The 23,399-nt window shown below is 41.3% G+C and overlaps 1 protein-coding gene across 4 annotated transcripts; it reads left to right on the forward strand.

Annotated features, from left to right (window-relative positions):
• Positions 1-476: 476 nt before the first annotated feature.
• Positions 477-21,836, forward strand: grm1b (glutamate receptor, metabotropic 1b). Of its 4 annotated transcripts, none has more exons than XM_046856683.1 (11): positions 477-628; positions 949-1,765; positions 2,572-2,821; positions 4,076-4,311; positions 4,515-4,523; positions 5,064-5,075; positions 12,643-12,889; positions 13,100-13,268; positions 16,248-16,374; positions 17,889-18,819; positions 19,300-21,836. In XM_046856683.1, exons 2-11 carry the CDS (start codon positions 1,063-1,065, stop codon positions 20,138-20,140), a joined length of 3,525 nt encoding a protein of 1,174 aa, XP_046712639.1. In that variant the 5' UTR covers positions 477-628; positions 949-1,062; the 3' UTR covers positions 20,141-21,836. The 4 variants fall into 4 exon arrangements, with proteins under 4 accessions (XP_046712639.1, XP_046712642.1, XP_046712640.1 ...); XM_046856686.1 differs by having other exon boundaries at positions 19,335-19,572; XM_046856684.1 differs by lacking the exon at positions 5,064-5,075.
• The last annotated feature ends 1,563 nt before the right edge of the window (positions 21,837-23,399 follow it).

Consider the following 23,399-nt stretch of genomic DNA (forward strand, 5'->3'; position numbering starts at 1 on the left):
TATTGAGAAAATAAAAACTAATTTAGGGTCAGTTAATATAGAGTGAGTGAGAGAGAGAGAGAGAGAGAGAGAGAGAGAGAGAGAGAGAGAGAATATAGACAAGTCACAAAAATTTCACGTGTGAATTTGAAACGTGTGGGGTTTTTTTTGCAATCTCACGTCACACTAAGCTCACGTGTAATTTCAGGTCATAACATTATTAATGTTATTGCACAGGGTACAATTTATTTATACGATTACTATGTAAGTGGGATGTGTGTGTATATACATATGACATTCTTGACTTTTTCGCTATCATATTTGACTATATAATATGTATATTAGCCCAGTGAAAAATGTAAGTGCCCAGAAAATCGAATATGAATGAAAATAAATGAATGTATTTCTTTTTTTAGATGTTTAACAAAAAGTGAAATGGGCTTGTGAGACATAGAGAGCAGAATGAAGGAGCGCATGGAGCCTGCAGTTGATGTGACCCGCTTTTGAATGCAGTGATCAGATGAAGGAGGGGGCATCCGCTCGCTTTAGGTGTGAAGAAAAGAAACTGGTCGCTCAGTGGAAAGTGAATTGCAGTTTGGAATGACACTGAGCGCTTCAGAGGAGGAAATGGCTTTCTCTCAGATTGCAGGTAAATCTACATCCTCAGAGCAACACTCATTGAGTACACATTAGATGTAATTATGTACACAAACGGCATTACTTGAATGAGTTGGAATTTGTGTACTGGTTCAGAGAGCAGGTGTAAGTTTCCACAGCAAAAATTGGTGAAAATGTAAGGTGTGTAATTCTTGGTCTAATTGTGTTTACATTTTCCGTCTTGTTTCGGGCGAGGAGATGCGCGATGCACTGACTGAGACTAAATGCTGTCCAAGGTGCTGACTTGCTCACGAGGCGCTTTTCCAAGTTTATTACACACCTGTTTGACAGAGTGTTCTTTTCTGTTTGCAGGACATCCGATGATCACTGATACAGTATACATGGACACACAGTTTTCCCAGGTTGCTTCATCTGTCCAAGAATCTCTACTACAGAAATGATTCAGCGACTAAACCATTTTGGACCATGTGGAGTATGATGAGAATGAATTGCATTTTATATCTGTCACTTCTTTTGCTCTGTGCTACAGCCAGTAATATATATGAGAGATCACTGGTTCCCAGGGCTGTGACCCGCTCGGTGGCCAGAATGGATGGCGATATCATCATTGGCGCCCTGTTTTCTGTCCACCACCAGCCGTCAGCTGAGAATGTGGCTGAGCGAACATGTGGTGAGGTCAGAGAGCAGTATGGCATTCAACGTGTGGAAGCCATGTTTCACACTCTGGACAGAATTAATGCTGACCCATTTCTTCTGCCCAACATTACTTTGGGCTGTGAAATCAGGGACTCATGCTGGCACTCATCAGTGGCATTGGAGCAGAGCATTGAATTTATAAGAGACTCCCTTATTTCACTGCGTGAGGATGGGGATGGGTCAAAGTCGTGCAACGATGGAACTCCGTTTAGTCAGCCAGTTGCCACTAAGAAGCCCATTGCAGGTGTGATTGGACCTGGATCAAGTTCAGTGGCCATTCAAGTTCAAAACCTGCTGCAGCTGTTTAACATCCCCCAAATTGCCTACTCAGCCACTAGCATTGATCTGAGTGATAAAACCCTCTTTAAGTACTTCCTCAGGGTTGTGCCATCTGACACTCTTCAAGCAAGGGCTCTTTTGGACATTGTTAAACGGTATAACTGGACATATGTGTCAGCAGTTCATACTGAAGGTAAGTTTAAAGCACTAAATCTTTATATCATAGTTAACACCTTTAAGCCACCTATAGACAGACCTGTCACTAAAAATATCCCCAGTAATACTGATATTTTGTTTTACAAAAATTCACTAAAACATTGTAGAAGGTTTTAGAAATTCATTGTTTTAACTTTATTATAACTTAATTTTTTTGTAAAATTGATGACTTCTTACCCCATATACTACTGAATGCAAATTTCCTTTTGGAGCATTCATTTAAAAATCTGGGGGTAAGTTGTTCTGGTGAGCTAATGGTGAATGAAACAATATTATATTTGGATTTTAATTCATTGGGATTATCTTGAGGGAATTCAAGACCCATTGTGCTTGTCATTCCAGAATTGTTCTACCTAGCAACACATACAATTTGCCCAGAGAGGGGTTTTGTCTGAAATACCTACATTTAGGAAATCATCATCAATCTCTCCATAGATTTCAGTACTAGGCAAAACATGTATTTATCTTGAGCGAAATCTGTCCAAAAAGTAGTTTTTACTCATATTTTGATGAACTTTACAAACTCTGTATTAGGAAGAATATGATGAATCCCACTGCATGAGAATTAATTAGGTTTGAGAGAGCTGCTGCAGAGAGGGACTTTAGAGACAAGGTTATGATATGGAAATTGCGCAGTCTTTATTAAAACTATGCTAATTCCATTATTAGTATGTTAGTGATACACTGCAGCTCTACTCTAGATTAGTTAACACATGATAACCTAGCATGCAATTTTAGTGCTAATATTTGAACTATAATGGTGTGTTTTTTCACCTCTCCTAGGAAACTATGGGGAAAGTGGGATGGAGGCTTTTAAAGAACTGGCATCTCAGGAGGGTTTGTGTATTGCCCACTCAGACAAAATCTACAGCAATGCTGGTGAGAAACACTTTGACAGGCTACTGAGGAAGCTGAGAGAGCGGCTGCCCAAAGCTCGAGTGGTGGTGTGTTTCTGTGAGGGGATGACAGTGCGTAGTCTCCTTATGGCCATGAGGCGCTTAGGGGTAGCTGGAGAATTCCTTCTCATTGGAAGGTGACTATCATTACACTTCACATGACTTATAAATTACTAAAACTGCTGGCTTTTTCCGAAGCAGTTTTCATGCTTCCAGTGTGAAGTCCCTGTGGACTAAGGTAGTTCTATTCTGGGTCAAGGAGAATGTTTTGTAAGAAACCATTTTAAAGCATTGCAGTAGCTTCTGCTGTCTTATGTAAAAACAACAAAAACAGTATTTTTGTGAATTGTTAACTGCTGTTCTTTTAATAATAATAATATTAATAATAATAATAATAATAATAATAATAATAATAATAATAATAATAATAATAATAAATAAATAAATACATGAGGCCAGGTTGGTTGTGTTTAAAAGATTACTTTAGGTCTATGACTCCTTTAATTTCCCACTTCAGTGTCCACAAGGGTGTGCATGTCAACACAAATTATTGGCTAGAATTAAATTGTTTCCTGTATATTATGAACAGGCTCCTAAGAATAGGCCATTCTTGGCACACATTATAGAAGATGCTGTGAGACAGATGGCTTTAGTGGCACTGAGAAGCCACAGAATTACACCTTCTTCACAAGCAAAAGCAAAATGATTAACATCCTGAAAAGGTTTATGACCTTCTGATTTATAATCACTAGAAAAAAGTGTCTTTCATAATAGCTCTGTATTGTAAATAAATAGAGTTCACATAATGTCTGTTTACAAATGAATTCAGAGAATAAAAAGCCTTTTAACAAACACTAAAAACATTATCCTGCATATGAACCCTGCTTAACCCTGCAAGAAAACGAACACTAGATTTCTTAATAAAAAAAAAAATTGCATTCATTTCAATCATGTCACAATTCTACTGCAGTTTAGATAATATTAAAGGCTGGACTAAATAAATCAAGATGTATGTTGTAGATGTTCTGTTAAATCAACTTGGATAGAGAGGGGATACCATTATATATATTTTTAATATTAAAATGCATAAACAGGATTTTTCCTATGATCTTGGCATCTCTAATTATATACATATAACAACGATATTACAATAAAACCCTCATAAACAGAATGGAAAGTTGAATTAGTTCTTAGAATAATTCATTTTATCATCTAAATATTCACCAAGTGATCATTCCTCAGCTCAAATTCCATGTTATCAAAAGAAAGGAGTGGTGTCTTTGGTGACACAAGCTAATGTTAAACTAGGACAGTTCACTCAAGGATGTGTTTGCTCACATGAGACACATAAGCCAAGGCCTTTTAGACTGTATGTGATCTGCTTTCTTTAGTGATGGCTGGGCAGATAGAGATGAGGTGGTGGAGGGCTATGAACAGGAAGCTGTGGGTGGCATCACCATGAAGCTCCAGTCAGAGGAGGTCACTTCTTTCGATAATTACTTCTTGAAGCTGCGCCTCAATACAAACACCAGAAACCCGTGGTTCGCTGAGTTCTGGCAACACCGCTTCCAATGTCGCATCCCAGGGCACCCACAGGAGAACATGAACTACAGGAAGAACTGCTCAGGTGAGGCCATTTCATAAATATCACAATGTGTGTCTACTGTAGATTATTAAAATACTGAATTTAAACAGGACACACAGTTAACATTGTTAATACTAGGAATAGAGTGGGCATTGTAAGTCTGTTCCTTTAATGCGTTTATTACAAATTCTTCTTCTTTGTTTTCTTTTTTTAATTCACACTCCTTTTCTCTGATGGCTGAAAAGGTGACCTAGGTAAATGGTTTTTGTTGTTTTTCAGCATAGCTAATCCGGGTAGCCTTAGCTTAAACATTAGATGATGCTCAACAAGCATGTTATCAAATTAATTTTTTAACCATCAGCTACTTTTTAGAATATTTATGTTCTGATATTAAATAATTATGAATTATTACTTAGTGACTGAGTTAAATTTAAGAAAAAAAAAAAAAAAAAAAAATATATATATATATATATATATATATATATATATATATATATATAGAGAGAGAGAGAGAGAGAGAGAGAGAGAGAGAGAGAGAGAGAGAGAGTAAAAAAAATGCATGGAAGTATTTCCCCTAAGTTTTTTTATGTTTATGCATCATTATGTGTAATCATATCATTGTTTTTATTCCTCATATTCTTGTCAGCATCTTCATATCAGAGTGAAGTCATCTATACCATACATTCCCCTAAAAAAGAAAAAAATAGGAACTAAGGGCACAAATAAATACACCTTTACAAATGTTTACACAGAGGAATAGTCATAGTTTGCTGTTCTATTATTTTTCTATCTAGAGCTACGAGATGGTAAGTAAATACTTCTGAATGGAGCTTGGAAGCACCGTCCTTGAGCATCAATATAGATAGAGGTCAACTGATATCACAATCATCTACTGTATCTTTAAATCATTATATCATTGTGCTCATTACAGCAAGTATGTGCCTGTCATTACTGTTAATTGTTGGTGCTGATCATCCTAGTACAAATAACGCAGCACAACACAGAAGCTACGTGTATCGGTAGACCTCTAACATATATAAAGTTATTGGGATGTTTTGCAGACTGCACTAATAAATTGTGGGCACTGTGTGTATTGTGATTTAGATCCCAATAACGGTCACTTTACTTCTCCCACTTCAACTGGCTTTGCTGCATGTTCCAGCGAGGGACACTGATTGGGCCACCATGCACTTTTGGTTGTTAATGTACTGCTGAATCATCGAATGCTTTTACAATTTGTATCAAACAACACTCTTTCCTTCAAAACGATGATCTATTAATGTCTGTTGATATGATACTGTGGCAAATATGCCAAAAACAAATTAATTAAACAAAGATGTTCTTTTCAGTTTGATTGGCTGTGATTTTGTTTGACTAGAGATTTCTTAGCTGTTAAGTACATAAGATAGTGAAATTAATATTTTACAGAAATATGACCAACATTTTAATCTTTTAAGGATTGGAATATGTCATAATAAAAGACAGGGTCCTAGAAGTGTAGATAGATAGATAGATAGATAGATAGATAGATAGATAGATAGATAGATAGATAGATAGATAGATAGATAGATAGATAGATAGATAGATAGATAGATAGATAGATAGATAGATAGATAGATAGATAGATAGATAGATAGTGTCACGCGAGGAAACTGGAGGCGAAAGCCGAAGTGAAAGCAAACGAAAGTTTATTTGAAACACAAGGCAAATCCAGATACACTCGCTGAAAAAAGGGTATAATATCCGGTGGGGCGCAGAAGCAGCGCGGTCCACGGTGCATGGGAACAAACACCGGGCAGTCGGTGTATGAATCCCGTGCGCTGGGAAGAAGCACGGTGCTGAACAGTCCAACGGAAAGCGTGTGACGGGCAGCAAAACCATGAAACAATAACTGACAGAGTGTGTGTGTATGTGAGGGGTTTATATGGGTTAGGTGATGAATGAAATAAACGAGGTTCAGGTGTGTGTCCTTAGTATGCTGGGGATGAGCTACGAGTGGGCGCGGCCTGCACAGGAGAAGGAACAGGTAGCTCCCTGACACCACCCCCTTCCCCAGGGGCGGCACCGACGCCCGGACTCTGCGGCGAGGGCGACCCCTAGCCCGGGCGCCGGGCGGCGCTGGTGAGCCGCGTGGAACTCCGCCAGCAACGCTGGGTCCAGCACGCCCCGCCGGGCCACCCAAGACCGCTCCTCCGGGCCGTAGCCCTCCCAATCCACGAGGTACTGAGGTGACCCCTGCGCCGCCTGGAATCCAAGACTTCAAGACAGCATACACGTCTGCTGCGCCACGACCTCCGCTGGACGGACGTCGCGGGGTCACCTGGAGGACGAGAGGAAGGCGAGACATACGGTTTTAGCAGGGACACATGGAAGGTGGGATGAATGCGGTACCCGGGTGGCAGCTCCAGCCGGTAGGATACGCTCCGATCTGCCTGGAAACCCTGAAGGGCCCGATGTACCGGGGCTCAGCTTACGGCACGGCAGCTTCAGCCTCAGGTCCCGTGTCGACAACCATACCAGATCCCCGGGGCGGAAACGAGGAGCCTCCAGACGCCTGGCGTCAGCGTGCCGGCGAGTATTGCGAAGGGCCCGACGCAACTGGGTGTGCGCCGACTCCCAGACCCGGTTACTCTCCCGGAACCAGGCGTCCACCGAGGGTACGCCGCTGGGCTCGTCCGACCACGGGAACAGGGGTGGCTGGAACCCCAGCACGCACTGGAAAGGGGTGAGACCTGTGGAATCCTGCCGGAGCGAGTTCTGGGCGTATTCGGCCCAGGGCAGGAAACGAGCCCAGTCCTCCTGGTCCTGGCTGCAGTAAGTCCTCAGGTACCTGCTCAGCTCCTGGATCTTCCGCTCCGCCTGGCCGTTCGACTGCGGGTGGTAACCAGACGTTAGGTTCACCGAAACCCCCAGGAGCTGGAAGAAGGCCTTCCACACCCGAGACGTGAACTGGGGCCCACGATCTGAGACTATCTCCTCCGGGAGACCAAAATTCCTGAATACGGGTGAACAGGGCCTCGGCTGTTTCGAGGGCGGTGGGCAGGCCCTTGAGGGGAACAAAACGGCAGGCTTTGGAGAAGCGGTCCACCGCTACCAGGACGCACGTGTGTCCCCCTGACCGTGGCAGGTCGGTCACGAAGTCGATCCCCAGGTGGGACCAGGGGCGCTGCGGGACGGGGAGTGGCACCAGCTTGCCTACGGGTAGGTGCCGTGGCACTTTTGACATGGCGCAGGTGGCACACCCCTGGACGAACCGGGTGATCTCCTCTGCCATCCCGGCCACCAGTAACGCTGCCTGGACGAGCTGAACTGTCCTCCTCTCCCTGGGTGACCCGTGCCGGGCCCCTCGTGTACCGACTGCATGAGCCCTCGCCGGCAGGAGGTGGGGACAAAGACACGCCCTCAGGACACCCCTCGGGGGCCGGTTCCTGGAGAGAAGCTGAGCGGATCTCCCTGTCCACGTCCCAGACGATGGGCCCCACGACGAGTGTGGGAGGAAGGATGGGGTCCGGATCGCTGGGTTCCTCGGGCCCGAACACCCGGGAGAGGGCGCCGGCCTTACCATTAAGCGCCCGGCTCGGTAGGTGACGTGGAACCGAACCGAGTGAAGAAGAGGCCCAGCGGGCCTGCCTGGGGTTGAGCCTCCGGCCTCCGTAGGTACTGGAGGTTCTTGTGGTCTGTGATAACAGTGAATGGGTGCTCGGCGCCCTCCAGCCAGTGCCTCCATTCGGCCAGAGCCATCTTTATTGCCAACAGCTCACGGTTGCCGATGTCGTAGTTCTGTTCAGCCGCTGAGAGCTTATGCGAGAAGTAAGCGCAGGGATGGAGCTGTGGCGGGTTGCCTGATAGCTGGGAGAGAGCCGCCCCTACGCCGGTGGAGGAGGCGTCGACTTCACCACAAACGGTCTCCGGGATCTGGATGACGAACACAGGGGCGAGGCAGAAACGCTGGCGGAGCTCGTCGAAAGCCTCCTGAGCCTCTGGGGTCCATCTCAGGGTCCGTGCTTTACCCCTGAGGAGGGTCGTGAGGGGTGCCGTGATCTGGCTGTAACCCTGGATGAACCGACGATAGAAGTTAGCAAAGCCCAGGAACCGTTGGAGCTCTTTGATTGACTCAGGAACGGGCCAGTTCCTTACAGCCTTCACCTTGCCTTCATCCATCTGTATTCCCGTGCACTAATCACGAGCCCAGGAACTGTATCTCGTCCAGGTGGAACTCGCACTTGGAGAGGTTCAGATAGAGCTGGTGGGAACGGTGCCCCTAGTACGCCAAGCACGTGACGATGGTGCTCCTCCAGGTTACGTGAGTAGATCAGGATGTCATCGATGTAGACCATGACACACTTCTGGAGGAAGGGCCGGAGCACCTCGCTCATGAACCCCTGGAACACTGCCGGAGCGATCGAGAGGCCGACGGCATGACCCGGTACTGTAGTGCCCTGAGGGTGTAATGAAGGCGGTCTTCCATTCGCCTCCTCTTCTGATGCGTACTAGGTTGTATGCGCTCCGGAGGTCGAGTTTGGAGAATACCCTAGCCTCCCTTAGGTCCTCCAGAGCTGACGGTACGAGAGGGAGGGGATAAGGGAGAGGAGCGATCTGGGCGTTTAGCTGCCGGTAGTCGATGCATGGACGAAGACCCCCGTCCTTCTTTCCCACAAAGAAAAAGCTTGAGGCTGCCGGTGAGGTGGATTGGGTGATGAACCCCTGCTGGAGCGCCTGTTGGACGTACTCCTCCATAGCTCGATGTTCAGGAGCGGATAGGATAGACACGGCCCTTGGGCAGCTTAGCCCCAGGAAGCAGGTCGATGCAGCAATCCCCAGGCCGGTGAGGGGGAAGACGAGTGGCTGCTTTGGCACAAAACACATCCTTGAATGCCTGGTATTCCACAGGAATCGCCGCCTGGGTCTTTGTGGTGGCTTCTTCCACCCTGGTGGCACCGACCACGACCTTATGGACCCGTGTGGGTAGCTGGGAGAGGCAGTTTTCCCGGCAGTGTGCACTCCACTCTAGAATGTCGACGGGTCCCAGGAACACCGTGGGCGTGTTGTTGTAACCAGGGCCGTCCCAAGATCACACTGACTGTAGAGTCGCCGAGTACCATGAACCGGATGTCCTCCCGATGGAACAGCCCCACCTGGAGGGTGACAACTGGCGACAGTACTTCACCCAGCCCCTTCCCAGTGGGCGGCCCTGGATGGTCTGGACGGCTAAGTCCTGGGAGCCCCTCTCTCGGGGGAGCCGAAGGCGGTCGAGGCAGGCTTGGGAGATGAAGTTACCTGCTGATCCAGAGTCCACCAAAGCACATACGGAGACAGATAGGCTTGGGGTTAGAAGCATTACCGTGAGCTTAGACAAAGGAGAGATGTCTGCAGGGAACTCAACAGTACTCACCGCCGTGCGAACGGGACGTCTGGTGCATCTGGCGATGGAATGACCCGGTCACCGCAGTACAGGCACTTTCCGTGGCCAATCGGCTGTTTCTCTCTCTCCTGGACAGCCTTTGTGAGCCCAGCTGCATTGGTTCGGTATCGGAAGCCGGGGTGGTTGCAGGATGGGTCCCTGAGGGATGGTGTATCGGTGGGCATGCCGCGAGCCGCTGTGAAAGGCCGATGGACTTTCCTATGAACTCCTCCAGCCCCATCCTGTCGTCATAGATCGCCATTGCCTGTTTAATTTCTGGTGTGAGTCCCACTCGATATATGCCCAGAAGCGCTGACTGCTCCAACCACTAGATGCCGCCAGTGTGCGGAAGCGCAGGCTGTAAGCCGTGATGTCATCACTCCCCTGTCGCAAACTGAGCAGCTGGTCGGCGGTGGTTAGGACCCCGGAGGCGGCGCTGAAAACTTCCAGGAAGTGCGCGTAAACAAAGCGTAGGTGTTTAATACTGGGCTCTCCGAGTCCCACAGCGACAGCTCAAGCTAGCGCCTCCCGGAAAGTAGAGAAATAAAGAACGCTACCTTGGACCGCTCGATGGGAACCGCTGCGGTTGCATCTCTATGTAGAGGTTCACCTGGAGCAGGAAGCCGCGGCACTCGACGCTTCTCCAAAACGCCCCCGGGAGCGCCATGGGACTGCCGGTAACCGCAGGGGGTTGTTCGAGCCGCGGCTGTTGGAAAGGCGGCTTGCAGCGCGCGACGAGATCCCGAACTGGTCGGCGGAGCTGCTCCCGGAGGAGCCGCTGGGTCCGGTATCCATCTACAGGTAAGAGCCGGAAAACAGCTCCTTACTGTTCTTCGTAGGTCAGTTATTCTGTCACGCGAGGAAACTGGAGGCGAAAGCCGAAGTGAAAGCAAACGAAAGTTTATTTGAAACACAAGGCAAATCCAGATACACTCGCTGAAAAAAGGGTATAATATCCGGTGGGGCGCAGAAGCAGCGCGGTCCACGGTGCATGGGAACAAACACCGGGCAGTCGGTGTATGAATCCCGTGCGCTGGGAAGAAGCACGGTGCTGAACAGTCCAACGGAAAGCGTGTGACGGGCAGCAAAACCATGAAACAATAACTGACAGAGTGTGTGTGTAGGTGAGGGGTTTATTCTTGTCAGCATCTTCATATCAGAGTGAAGTCATCTATACCATACATTCCCCTAAAAAAGAAAAAAATAGGAACTAAGGGCACAAATAAATACACCTTTACAAATGTTTACACAGAGGAATAGTCATAGTTTGCTGTTCTATTATTTTTCTATCTAGAGCTACGAGATGGTAAGTAAATACTTCTGAATGGAGCTTGGAAGCACCGTCCTTGAGCATCAATATAGATAGAGGTCAACTGATATCACAATCATCTACTGTATCTTTAAATCATTATATCATTGTGCTCATTACAGCAAGTATGTGCCTGTCATTACTGTTAATTGTTGGTGCTGATCATCCTAGTACAAATAACGCAGCACAACACAGAAGCTACGTGTATCGGTAGACCTCTAACATATATAAAGTTATTGGGATGTTTTGCAGACTGCACTAATAAATTGTGGGCACTGTGTGTATTGTGATTTAGATCCCAATAACGGTCACTTTACTTCTCCCACTTCAACTGGCTTTGCTGCATGTTCCAGCGAGGGACACTGATTGGGCCACCATGCACTTTTGGTTGTTTATGTACTGCTGAATCATCGAATGCTTTTACAATTTGTATCAAACAACACTCTTTCCTTCAAAACGATGATCTATTAATGTCTGTTGATATGATACTGTGGCAAATATGCCAAAACAAATTAATTAAACAAAGATGTTCTTTTCAGTTTGATTGGCTGTGATTTTGTTTGACTAGAGATTTCTTAGCTGTTAAGTACATAAGATAGTGAAATTAATATTTTACAGAAATATGACCAACATTTTAATCTTTTAAGGATTGGAATATGTCATAATAAAAGACAGGGTCCTAGAAGTGTAGATAGATAGATAGATAGATAGATAGATAGATAGATAGATAGATAGATAGATAGATAGATAGATAGATAGATAGATAGATAGATAGATAGATAGATAGATAGATAGATAGATAGATAGATAGATAGATAGATAGATAGATAGATAGATAGATAGAGCTTTATTGCATATTCTTTAGCAAATTTAAAATTTTTTGCAATCACCGATCATTATATGTTTATGTATTATATTATATTTAAAGGCAATGGTATTAACAAAGCATGTATAATCAGTTGCTTATTGCTTAATTTAAACATGAATGCAAGCTAAAAAGTAAAGTGAAATTTAAAATTTAAAAAGATGTAACATTTCTTTAAACATATGTATCTTGATATCCCGAATCATCAACAATAATGCCTGATATTGCTTTTTGCTGGCTTGGTAAATATCATAAAATTGTTTGCTGATATGGTGTCCTTTGACCTTTCTTTGCTTCTTTGAATTTTAGAGCACTTATGTAAAAGAGATATCCTCTTTTGTGAGGCAGACGAGAGATAGGAGAAATGAGAAGACTAAATTATTAATTTCTTTGCTTAATTATTAATAATACAGTTTATTACTAATTAAACACTGAATGAGAGTACAGAAATAGATTGTGTCATTGTGATATGTTTCCGGCATGTATTTTTATATACTGCCTGTTTTTAATTCATGTTCCCACAGCAAGGGGAAACAATGTGACTTGTTGCCTATAGCTTTGGAAAAGTCAAGGTCTCTGGACACCCTATCTTTCCCTTTACTCTGCACTGAACTGTAATGTGATTTGCCATTTGCTGAATTGTGTGGCTCTGTAGATGCTTTTTATGCACTAGTTAGCAAAGCAAACACCCTTTCAGATGTCTGGTAAAATTGTAATGCCCTGAGCTCAAATATCAACTAAAAAAACAAAGTATAGAAATTATGACATTCTCTGTGTCTGGTTTGATTGTTTTGGCAGGTTATGAGAGTCTAGAAGAGAACTATGTACAAGACAGTAAGATGGGGTTCGTCATCAATGCCATTTATGCCATGGCTCATGGCCTCCATGACATGCATGAGCACCTGTGTCCTGGCTATGTCGGTCTTTGTGAGGCCATGGACCCCATTGATGGCAGCAAACTGCTGGATTTTCTGCTAAGGACCTCATTCACTGGAGTGTCTGGTGAAGACGTGTGGTTTGATGAAAACGGGGATTCACCAGGCAGGTCAGTCCATCAATTTTGTTTCCAACTATTGTAGGTTCTATTGCCACATTGTTTATCCAGTTCGTCCTTAATCCCAGTGTGACCCCTGCCAATAAATTAGAAGAAATGCTCTATACAGTACTGTTGACCACAAAAGGATATAAAAATGTTCTGTAGAGTACATTGAGTCTTTACTTAAAAAATAAATATGGCACTGTCTTGTTTTCTCAGGTATGACATAATGAATCTGCAGTATGTGGAGCCTGGCGTGTATGACTACATCAATGTGGGATCGTGGCATGAGGGCATGTTGAGTATTGATGATTATATGATCCAGATGAACCGGAGTGAGATGGTCCGCTCGGTCTGCAGTGAGCCCTGCTCTAAAGGCGAGATCAAGGTGAGTCTGGTATTAAAAGATGAAAAAGATTTAAAGGTCTTTTTCTGTTATATTAAATATTATCTAACATCTAACATACAAATTATACAGAAAGTAGCATAGTAATGATAAGGCAAAGGTTAAAAAATAACTGGTGCCTCAAAAGACCATTTAGAGAACATTGGCAATGAGTAAAACAGGATATTTGTCATTACAAAACTTTACTGCCCAAATTTTTACCAATATTAGTTGAGTTAAATGGAACCAAATTTTAACGTCAAACTCATATGTTCAGTCGTGCGAAAATGGCAATAAACCCACTTTGAATTCTATGGTTTCTATGGTCCTAAGCAGGTCTTAGGATGTTGTAAATACAACCTCAGATAAACAAGACATAACATATTACACTTTTATTATTTATTTGACAAAAATAAAGCCAAAATGGAAAAGCGATGTGTGGAAAAATTAGCAGTGATCTTTCAGTGATCTCTCAGCAGAGAAGAAATTGTTGCTTCCTATCAATCTTTAAAGGGGTATTAAGCCACACAATTTAAAAACCATCATTCTACAGTGAGCATCATTCACAAGTAGACCATTCAGGACAGTTGCCAATCTCCCCATGAGTTTATGTCCCATACAATTCTCAGAAAAATACAAAAATTAACAAAAAAAAATCAAGAGTTATACACTACATAGACAAAACCAATATATCAAAATTTATCTGGCCCATTGATGGGCCAAACAACCCACTTTTACTTGGCCCAAACACAGTACCGTAATTTCCAGACTATCAAGTGCACCCAAATATAAGCTGCACCCACTGAATTTTACAAAGATTTTTCTTTTTAACATAAATAAGCCGCCGGTGCCTACACTGAAACTAATGAACTTTACACAGGCTTTAACGAAAGACAGTGCCTGTTACACGGCTTGTATCTAAACAGCGAGCCCACCAAGAAAGTCATTGTTCACTGTGTTCCTCCTTCCTTTCACAATGATTTTTTTCTCAACGAGTTTTTCTTTTTGCATTGTCGTGCGTTTAAAAATCACCATCGGTGAATCTTTTCTCCTGATGCTGTGCAGCTCAGAACACAGGTGAAGTGCATTTTTTCATGCCCAGTTGTTTTCAGCGTGCGAATGATTCGCATTTCCTGTTGCCAGTCCGAGTGAGCGACAGGTCAAATGTCAGAGCAACTTTATCCATATTTATGATGCCCGATTCAGTGGGAGCACGATTTAATATAAAGAGTTTCATTAGTTCACCTGAACCGGTTCGGCAGTTTCATTGGTCTAATGTTATGGGGTTCAGTTTTTGGCTTGAAGCTTGTGAAACCGGGAAATAAACAGGAAAAATCCATAAATTAGCCGCTTTATTGTTTAGGCCGCAGGGTTCAAAGCGTGGGGAAATAAGTAGCGGCTTATAGTCCGGAAAATACGGTAATAAATTACAGTACATGTTTGGCCCAGGTCTGGGTGCCAAAATTCTGGCCACATATGGCCCATGGCATAGCCATATCCTAGCCAAATGTATGATTATAGCTTGCAAAATTCTGGTCCTATGTAGGACCTAACAAGTTGGTTCCAGATGTCAGCTTCAACAAAACCTTATTTAGCAACTTTGTACACACCCTTGGCCCAGATACAAAAAACTTGAACAACAACAGTATTCTGAAAGAAATCTTTATTGTTTTACATTTAAACAATACATTTTACATTTTAACAAACTAACAAAAAAAAAAGATCTTGAGTGGCCTGCAATAAAATCTGATCTAAACCCTACTGAACACCTTTGGGGTGAATTAGAACACAGACTGCACCCCAGTCCTCCTCACTTCACTGATATCAGTACTTGACTTTACTAAGATCCTTGTGGCTGATTGACACAAATCTCCACAAGCACACTCCAAAATGTAGTGGAACCTCTTCTGAGAAAAGTGGAGGGAATTATATAAGCAAATTGGGACTAAATGTGGAATACGTTGCTCAAAAAGCAAAAACCATACTTATGACCAGTTGTCCACAGACTTTTGCAATATAGTGTATCTCAGACTCTACAGGCCTCAGTTAGCATATAAAATGTTAAATCCCTGACTGGGTAAGAACAAAAAAAATGAGACCAAAGTACCAGGCATGGAAAAAAAAAAACCCATCATATCAGCACGTCACCTCATACCACCTGTCAAGCATGGTGGTGGAATGGTGATGATTTGTGCTTGTTTCGATGCCACAGGACCTGGGCAACTTGCAGTTGAGTTAAACATTTTTATGTATTAAACTATTCTATAAACAAATGTGATGCCTAAGCTTGACCAAATATAGTCATGCAGCAGGTCAACGATCCCGAACACACCTAGAAAAATCTACAACAAAATGGCTGAAAAAGAACAAAACCAAGGTGTTACAGTCAAAGTCCAGGCTTTGCACGACTGAAATGCTGTAGCACCTTAAGAGAGCTGTGCATGAACACATGCCTGCTAACTCAATGTACAATGAAATGAAGCAACATTGAAAGCAATAGTGATTCCCTCACAAAGATGTGAGAGACTGATAGTCATACAGTCATACACTGATTATCATTCAAGTTATTGCTGCTAAAGGTAGTCCTACAAGCTATTTAATTGTATTGTGTATTGTAATGTGATGTTGAATTGTGTAAAAATGAATAATGACACAGCGTAATGTATTGTAAATAATATTTTTATTATGTTCTGATATATAAACAAAAAAAATTCATGGGACTGTATATACAGGATCAAAACTTCAGACTGACACTAGATTTTCTATACACTATAGAAAAACGTTCTTACATTTCTATTTTGCTAATGAATAAGGAACTAACAATCAATAGCAAATATCCACCATGACAGTTTGATTTGCAATTAGCTTGACTAAATTTCACTTACAAAAAATGATACACTGTGTTCAGTGTAAATTATGTACCTGTATATCCAAACAGTCAGAGAAATTATTTGCTGGTGGGATTGTTGTGTGTAACTACAGGTTATTCGGAAGGGGGAGGTAAGCTGCTGCTGGATCTGCACTGCCTGTAAAGATAACGAATATGTCCAAGATGAGTTCACCTGCAAGGCGTGTGAGCTGGGCTGGTGGCCTGATAAAGAGCTGCAAGGTAGATTGACACTTATAGATATCTATAATGCATAGAGAATCGCAACATAGTATATTCAATAGATTATCAACTACATAGGTTAGAGTAAATGAGGAAGATTATGTAACCCATGTGGATCTATGAATTTAGTAGTACATAATGACAGTATTAGACCTCTTCGTCTTTTTTTTTGGCTTCTCCCATTAGGGGTCGCCACAGCAGATCATCTGTCTCAATACCCCCCGTCCTCTACATCTGCCTCTTTCAAACCAAAAAGACAGTAATAGGCATTCATCAATAAATATGTTCATCATTTTTGCTTGGTATACATATAAAGGACTAATTACATACTTATTGGTATGCCTGACATTCCAGCGCAGAGGAAATTCTGGAACCTGTTTCACTTTTTATATGTTTTTTCTTTGTATGTTATTTGGTATTTGGATTAAAGACTTATATTGTCTTTTGGCTGTTTGAAATCATGCTTTGTCCTATTTTCAAAAGGTTTCCCATGACACCTGAAGACCATTTATCATTTTTACAAATCGCTCTCTTAGTGTACTTGTGACAGCCCTACTTCACTCCCTACTTCTTTGGCCTGTTTTCAAAGGTCTTTAGTTATGTTCAATGTCAAAACAGTGTTTTTATTTATTTATTTTTTTCAAATTGTTATACCTATTTAGGCACATCTTAATTGAATATATTTTCTGCATCATTACAGTTGCATTTCTAATCTGTATATATAAATAAATATATCTTTAATATGCAGACTGAATGGGTTTAGCTCAGTTGCCTATTTAGACTTTATGATTTATTGTAATTATTAAATTGTCTCTAGGTTTATTTATTTTTTATTTAACCTGAATTGCTGTAGAAAGGATAAAAAGAATTAGTACCTCTAGTTTGGCTGGTAAATGCTGCATCCTATCCTCTCCCTTGCCGCAGTCTCTCCTGCCTTCTTTCGGCTTGGCTCTGTCTTACAGGCAGTCCCTGAGTGGAAAGTCTGTTTATTTTTAGTTGAACTGAAAACCTACTTTAACACTTGGTGCATTGGAAAGATGGCCACACTCAGATGGCTAATATGGCAATTCCAACACTACTGAATTGGCCAGTTCATTGTAATAATATATTACCATGCATATTTACGATTGTCTGTTCAAAATATTTAATATTATATCTCCTCTATAATTCTAACACTAGTCTCAACCTATAACATCGACACTAACTCTAAATCAGCAAAGAACCCATTCTGTACAAGACAGAGCAACAAACAAACTTGTCCAACTTTCAACCTACTGAGTTGTCTCTACTCTACTCTAGACATGTGGTTTGACTCCACCCAAATAGTAATAGCTGGATCACATGCAATTCTCCTACCTGTATTCTTGGTTCTATAGAGAGGTGTCTTGTGTCTTGTGTTCTAAGTATAGACCTATGGTTTTTTTTTGCTTGTTTAAACACACTACTGCTAAATGTGTAAGTGCTGTACTTTTTATTTATCTACAGTATACATTTGTCTGTCTTTGTCTTCATAGGCTGTGAGCCACTTCCCCTACATTATTTGAAATGGAGTCATGCTGAGTCCATCGTTGCAGTTGTCTTCTCTTGTCTGGGCATCTTAGTGACCAGTTTCGTCACTTTTGTCTTCATTCTGTACAGAGACACACCTGTGGTCAAATCCTCAAGTCGAGAGCTCTGCTATATCATCCTAGCTGGCATCTTTTTGGGTTATATCTGTCCATTCACACTCATAGCCAAGCCCACAGTGGCCTCCTGCTATCTACAACGCCTGTTGGTTGGCCTCTCAGCCTCCATGTGCTATTCAGCTCTGGTCACTAAAACCAACCGCATCGCCCGTATCCTGGCTGGCAGCAAGAAGAAGATCTGCACACGCAAACCACGCTTCATGAGTGCCTGGGCTCAGGTAGCCATTGCATTCGCCCTGATCAGTTTGCAGCTTACACTGGAGGTCACACTGATCATTCTGGAGCCCCCATCACCCATCAAGTCCTACCCAAGCATTAGAGAGGTCTATCTCATCTGCAACACCAGCAACATGGGCATGGTTGCTCCGCTCGGCTACAACGGTCTTCTTATTCTCAGTTGCACCTACTATGCTTTTAAAACCCGCAATGTTCCAGCCAACTTTAACGAGGCCAAGTACATCGCTTTCACCATGTATACCACATGCATCATCTGGCTCGCTTTTGTACCCATCTACTTTGGCTCCAACTACAAAATCATCACAACATCATTCTCTGTGAGCCTGAGTGTGACTGTGGCCCTGGGCTGCATGTTCACCCCAAAGATGTATATCATCATTGCTAAGCCGGAAAGAAATGTGCGCAGCGCCTTTACCACCTCAGATGTGGTGCGCATGCATGTGGGTGACGGCAAAATCGCCTGCAGAAGCAACAGCCTTCTCAACATGCTCAAACGCAAAAAGAATGCCTCCGGAAATGCAAAGTAAGTCGGCTCTGTTAAGCTCTAGTAGCTAAGCCTCTTTCCATCCTGTTGCATGAGTTTCAGTACCCATGGGCCCAATTCTTTTAATTCATGCTCCGCTCCAGACATTCAGGTCATGCCATTTTCAGATCAGCTTTCAATTAACAGCTTTCTTAGACGTCTCTGATTTGCAGGTCGACTGCAATTAAAAAATGCACACCCAGGGGTGTCTCAACAACAGGGTAGACAGAGGCTCTGCTCCATTTATGATCTGCTATATGCCACTTTACATTCATTAATTTTTAATTAAATAGAATTGTCCATAAGGAGACTATTATTATATATTAAAATGGATTTTTAAACAGCATCATTCCTTTATAAAAAATTATTATATTTGCTTAAATCGAATGACAGCAATTTTTACATGAACCAGAAATGTTGTTCTCGTGTCCACTTTTCTTGGTTCCTGTGAAATAACTGCAGTCTTTATTTTGTTCATAGTTCTAATGGCAAGTCTGTGTCATGGTCTGAACCAGGTTCAAGACAGCCTCCGAAAGGAGAACACATGTGGCACAGACTGTCTGTTCATGTGAAGAGGCAGGAGGGCGGCTCCAATCAGACAGCTGTCATCAAACCTCTAACTAATACCTACCATGACACAGGCCTGGAATTTTCAGACCTCAGCACCAAGACTCTGTACAATGTAGCCGAGGAGGATGAGGGTGAGCCAGTCCGATATAATCCTCCTGCCAGCCCACACCTGATTGCTCACAGGTATTCCCCTGAGAGTGAGCCTGTGAAGGAAATGAGCACAAAACAGGAATTTTATACTCCGGAGCAACACTTGACACAGAAATGCATTCTTCCCCAGCAGGCTTTTGCAGAAAACTTCCAGGATGTGTCCCCTAATTTGAATTGCAGCATAACCGATCTGGATGACATTATAAATTTACCAGAACCAGAAAGTGGTGTAATGCCACCATATCGACCTCTCATTCTACAAACACAGCAGGTTTTGCCAATGCAGCTGAACCTTTACTCAAAAAAACCAGACCCTCTTTTGGAAGAGGAGGAGGAAATGGAGAACGAACAATTTGGTCTCCTTCATGGCTACATGTACAACAATGCACAAATCCATGATGATGAGGAACTGGTGCAGATTAAACTAGCAATGGAGGACTCTTTGGCTCTGATGCCACCCTCTCCTTTCCGGGACTCGGTTGGTTCAGGCAACCACATTCCCAACTCCCCGGTGTCTGAGTCTATCCTCTGCACCCCTCCAAATGTGACATATGCATCTGTCATTTTCAAGGACTACAAACAAAGTTCCTCTACTCTGTGAATGGAAGACTTGAAACATTAATACTTGTAAATGATCTGTTTTCTCAGCATTTGAAAAATCAACACAAGCTGCCAATAAATACATTATCTCTTCATTAGGATAACATTACTTGCTTAAGTCTGATTTAAAACAATTATTAAAGGCACTCACATGAATATAAATATGTGTAGCAGTAAATAATGATCTAAGAATTCCTCATGAATTGCAAAATGCTTGAAAGTAGAACATGAGAATAAAATAACAAAACACTTCATGAAGTTGAGATGAAACTTTACTGTATCATATTCTTAAGACTGATTTACACTTTCTTGAATATTTTAAAGGAAACATACATGGTAATCTAGGAATAAATAGAGGTATAAATATTTGATATATTTAAGCTTCCTGTTAAAATGTAGCAGAAATTGATCATGTTTAACTGCCAGTGTCGAAGTCAATGTGAAGTTGTCATTTGTCCGGGTATTTTTATAGTTGTATTTTTATTGTACACTTTTATGTGGGAGCTGTGTGTTTATAATAACTGTACATATTAAGTTAGATGCTATTTATTAAATTCTTTTTCACAAATAATTGTAGAACAAATCTATATGTGGTACTCTAGATCAAAATCTTGACTTAAATGGTCACAACCTCACTATAGAAAAAAATGCTGTATTTTAAAGCCTGACTTCTGGTTTTTTTAAGTTTATTTCTTTCTGAATAGTGAGGCAATTTCTTATGTGCAATTCTTTGTAGCCCTTTTTTTAATACATTATGTGCTTTACATACAGTCACTATATTATACAGTACATAAAATAAGCACTCCTGCTAAGCAGAACCACCGACGGCATTTTCTTCAGAATGTAGCTTTAATTAGATCTATATAGATGTTCAGCATTAGCTGCATGTCTGGTGTTTCATAGAGTATAGATTATATATATGTTTTGACCATTTAAGTCAATGATTAACATTGTTTTCAAATGTTACATAAACTAATAATACTGTCTTATATTTGGGTAAATGTCCAATAAGTATTTATGAATATTACTGTACAATAGAAAGCATTGCAACATTGATCACACTCAGCCTGGCATATTTACAGTGTAAACAGTTAGAGTTCATACCTACAGCCACTGAAATTGAGGTTTGCAATCATGCTAACTCCTACCAGTGTAAAAAAAAAAAAAGACAATCTAACAGTCAAGTCAAGACCCATACAAATCATTCACTTCTCCCTGCATAGGTATGGTCACACAGTGCTAATGGTATCATAATATAGCACACTGATCTAGGAAGTGCTGGTGTTTTATGCCAGTAATTAGCAAACTCAGTAGTACAATAGTGCAAAATCTGACCTTTTCATGTCTCTGTGGTTGTACTACACTCATGGGAATGTCGAGGCTACAACCAGAAGTGACAAGGGAAATTATATTTAATAATAATTTTTTTGTAAAGTGTACAAATAACAAATAAGCAGCAAAGCAAAACAATCAGATTTTAAGACCTGCAAATCTCTTATGTTTCTCTAGCACTGAAAAGCAACAAAACATTTTATTTATATTTCCTGTTGCTTGCTTCTATTGCTAACTGATTGTAACTGATTTTGGAAGCATACTTCATTTACCATCATTCTTTCTGGCCTGAACAGTTATGCTGTAAATTTCGACTTTATTGATGAAGATCAGTATGTAAAGACAGTTCTTGTTTGAAAATTTATTACAGCATCATTATATATATATATATATATATATATATATATATATATATATATATATATATATATATATATATATATATAAAAGAACAATACTGAAAGGCACACTGTACAATAAAGATGGATTAAAGGGTAAGCATGCTACTGTTCATGGTAATGATCTGAGGTCATGTCTATTAGAAGTTTATCTCAAAGTTAGCTCACTAACCCATAAATCCAGGTTTGTAGTACAGGTTATCTGTCTTCCTGTTACACTATATGTATTGAGCCTATATATTTCTTCAAATTGGTGACATAAGGACTGTATATTTGAGATTTGTTTAGTAGAACCAATGTAAAAACATGTTTTATTAGTTATGATATATTAAATACTATATGTTTTTTGTAACATGTTTTCCAAGTTGCTGTTGTTATTTGTTGGTTTATATACAGAAAGCATCTTAATATATGTAAATGCTCCGGGTTATGCACAGCTACAGTATATTATAGTATACATAGTGCAGTAAGGACATTTGTACATTTTAGTTAATTTAATCTTTTTTATAGTTTATTTACTAGAACAGTGACACACCCTCAACAGATCTGTAAAAAAAAAAAATATATATATATATATATATATAATAAAACAAAACAAGTTTGCACATACTGGAGACTTTAGTAATTATAGTATTCCCATTTTGAAGTCATATGCCCTATTTCTTATTAGTAATGCATATAATTATATAATTAAGACCAAATTTTATATATAAAAAAGTGTGTGTGTGTGTGTGTATATATATATATATATATATATATATATATATATATATATATATATATATATATATATATACGTACAGTATCTCACAAAAGTTGGTACAACCCTCACATTTCAGCAAGCATTTTAGTAAATCTTAAATCGTAACTTAACTTAACTTAACTTAACTTAACTGGTGTATGAAGTTGAAAAAGAGATGATTTAATCATTAAATTGCATCTCTTAAGTGCAAAGCACGGGATCAAATCAACCTGTCAATCTTTTTAAGATCACCAACACACACTTGTGTGCATGTGTGTGTTAAAGACTTTAGTAAGTGATGAGCAATATTAAGCTAATGCAACCCTGATGCCCGTGGAGTGGGAACATGCTGAGTTTCTAATAAACACCTCCCTGGGGTTTTATCTTATTTCCCTTGCTAATCTGGCAGGAACTCATATGCTAATTAACAGATCTGCAAGGCAGGAGTTCATTGGCAGTGCCATACTATGCTGCTGCTGCTGCTGCTGAAACCTAAAATACTTTTATTATATTATGTGAGCATGGATAAAATTGAATAAGACACTCCTAACGCATAATCAGAGGTTATGCTCAGTACATGAAGGACCTGCTGATAACATTCCAGATGCACTACTAAATCATGTATAAAGTGAAAAATAACCAGCAGCTTGACCCAGTTCTGAGATGTTTTCTTAAAGTGTTTGGAATTACAGCGTACTGTCGTGGCCACTAGAGACCTGTGCTATATGGAGTGAACTATATTGGAGTAAGGATGTTTTTTTTCAAGTTCTGACCAGCAGTGTAATATG

Source organism: Silurus meridionalis, chromosome 8 (assembly GCF_014805685.1).
Source record: "Silurus meridionalis isolate SWU-2019-XX chromosome 8, ASM1480568v1, whole genome shotgun sequence".
NCBI lineage: Eukaryota > Metazoa > Chordata > Actinopteri > Siluriformes > Siluridae > Silurus > Silurus meridionalis.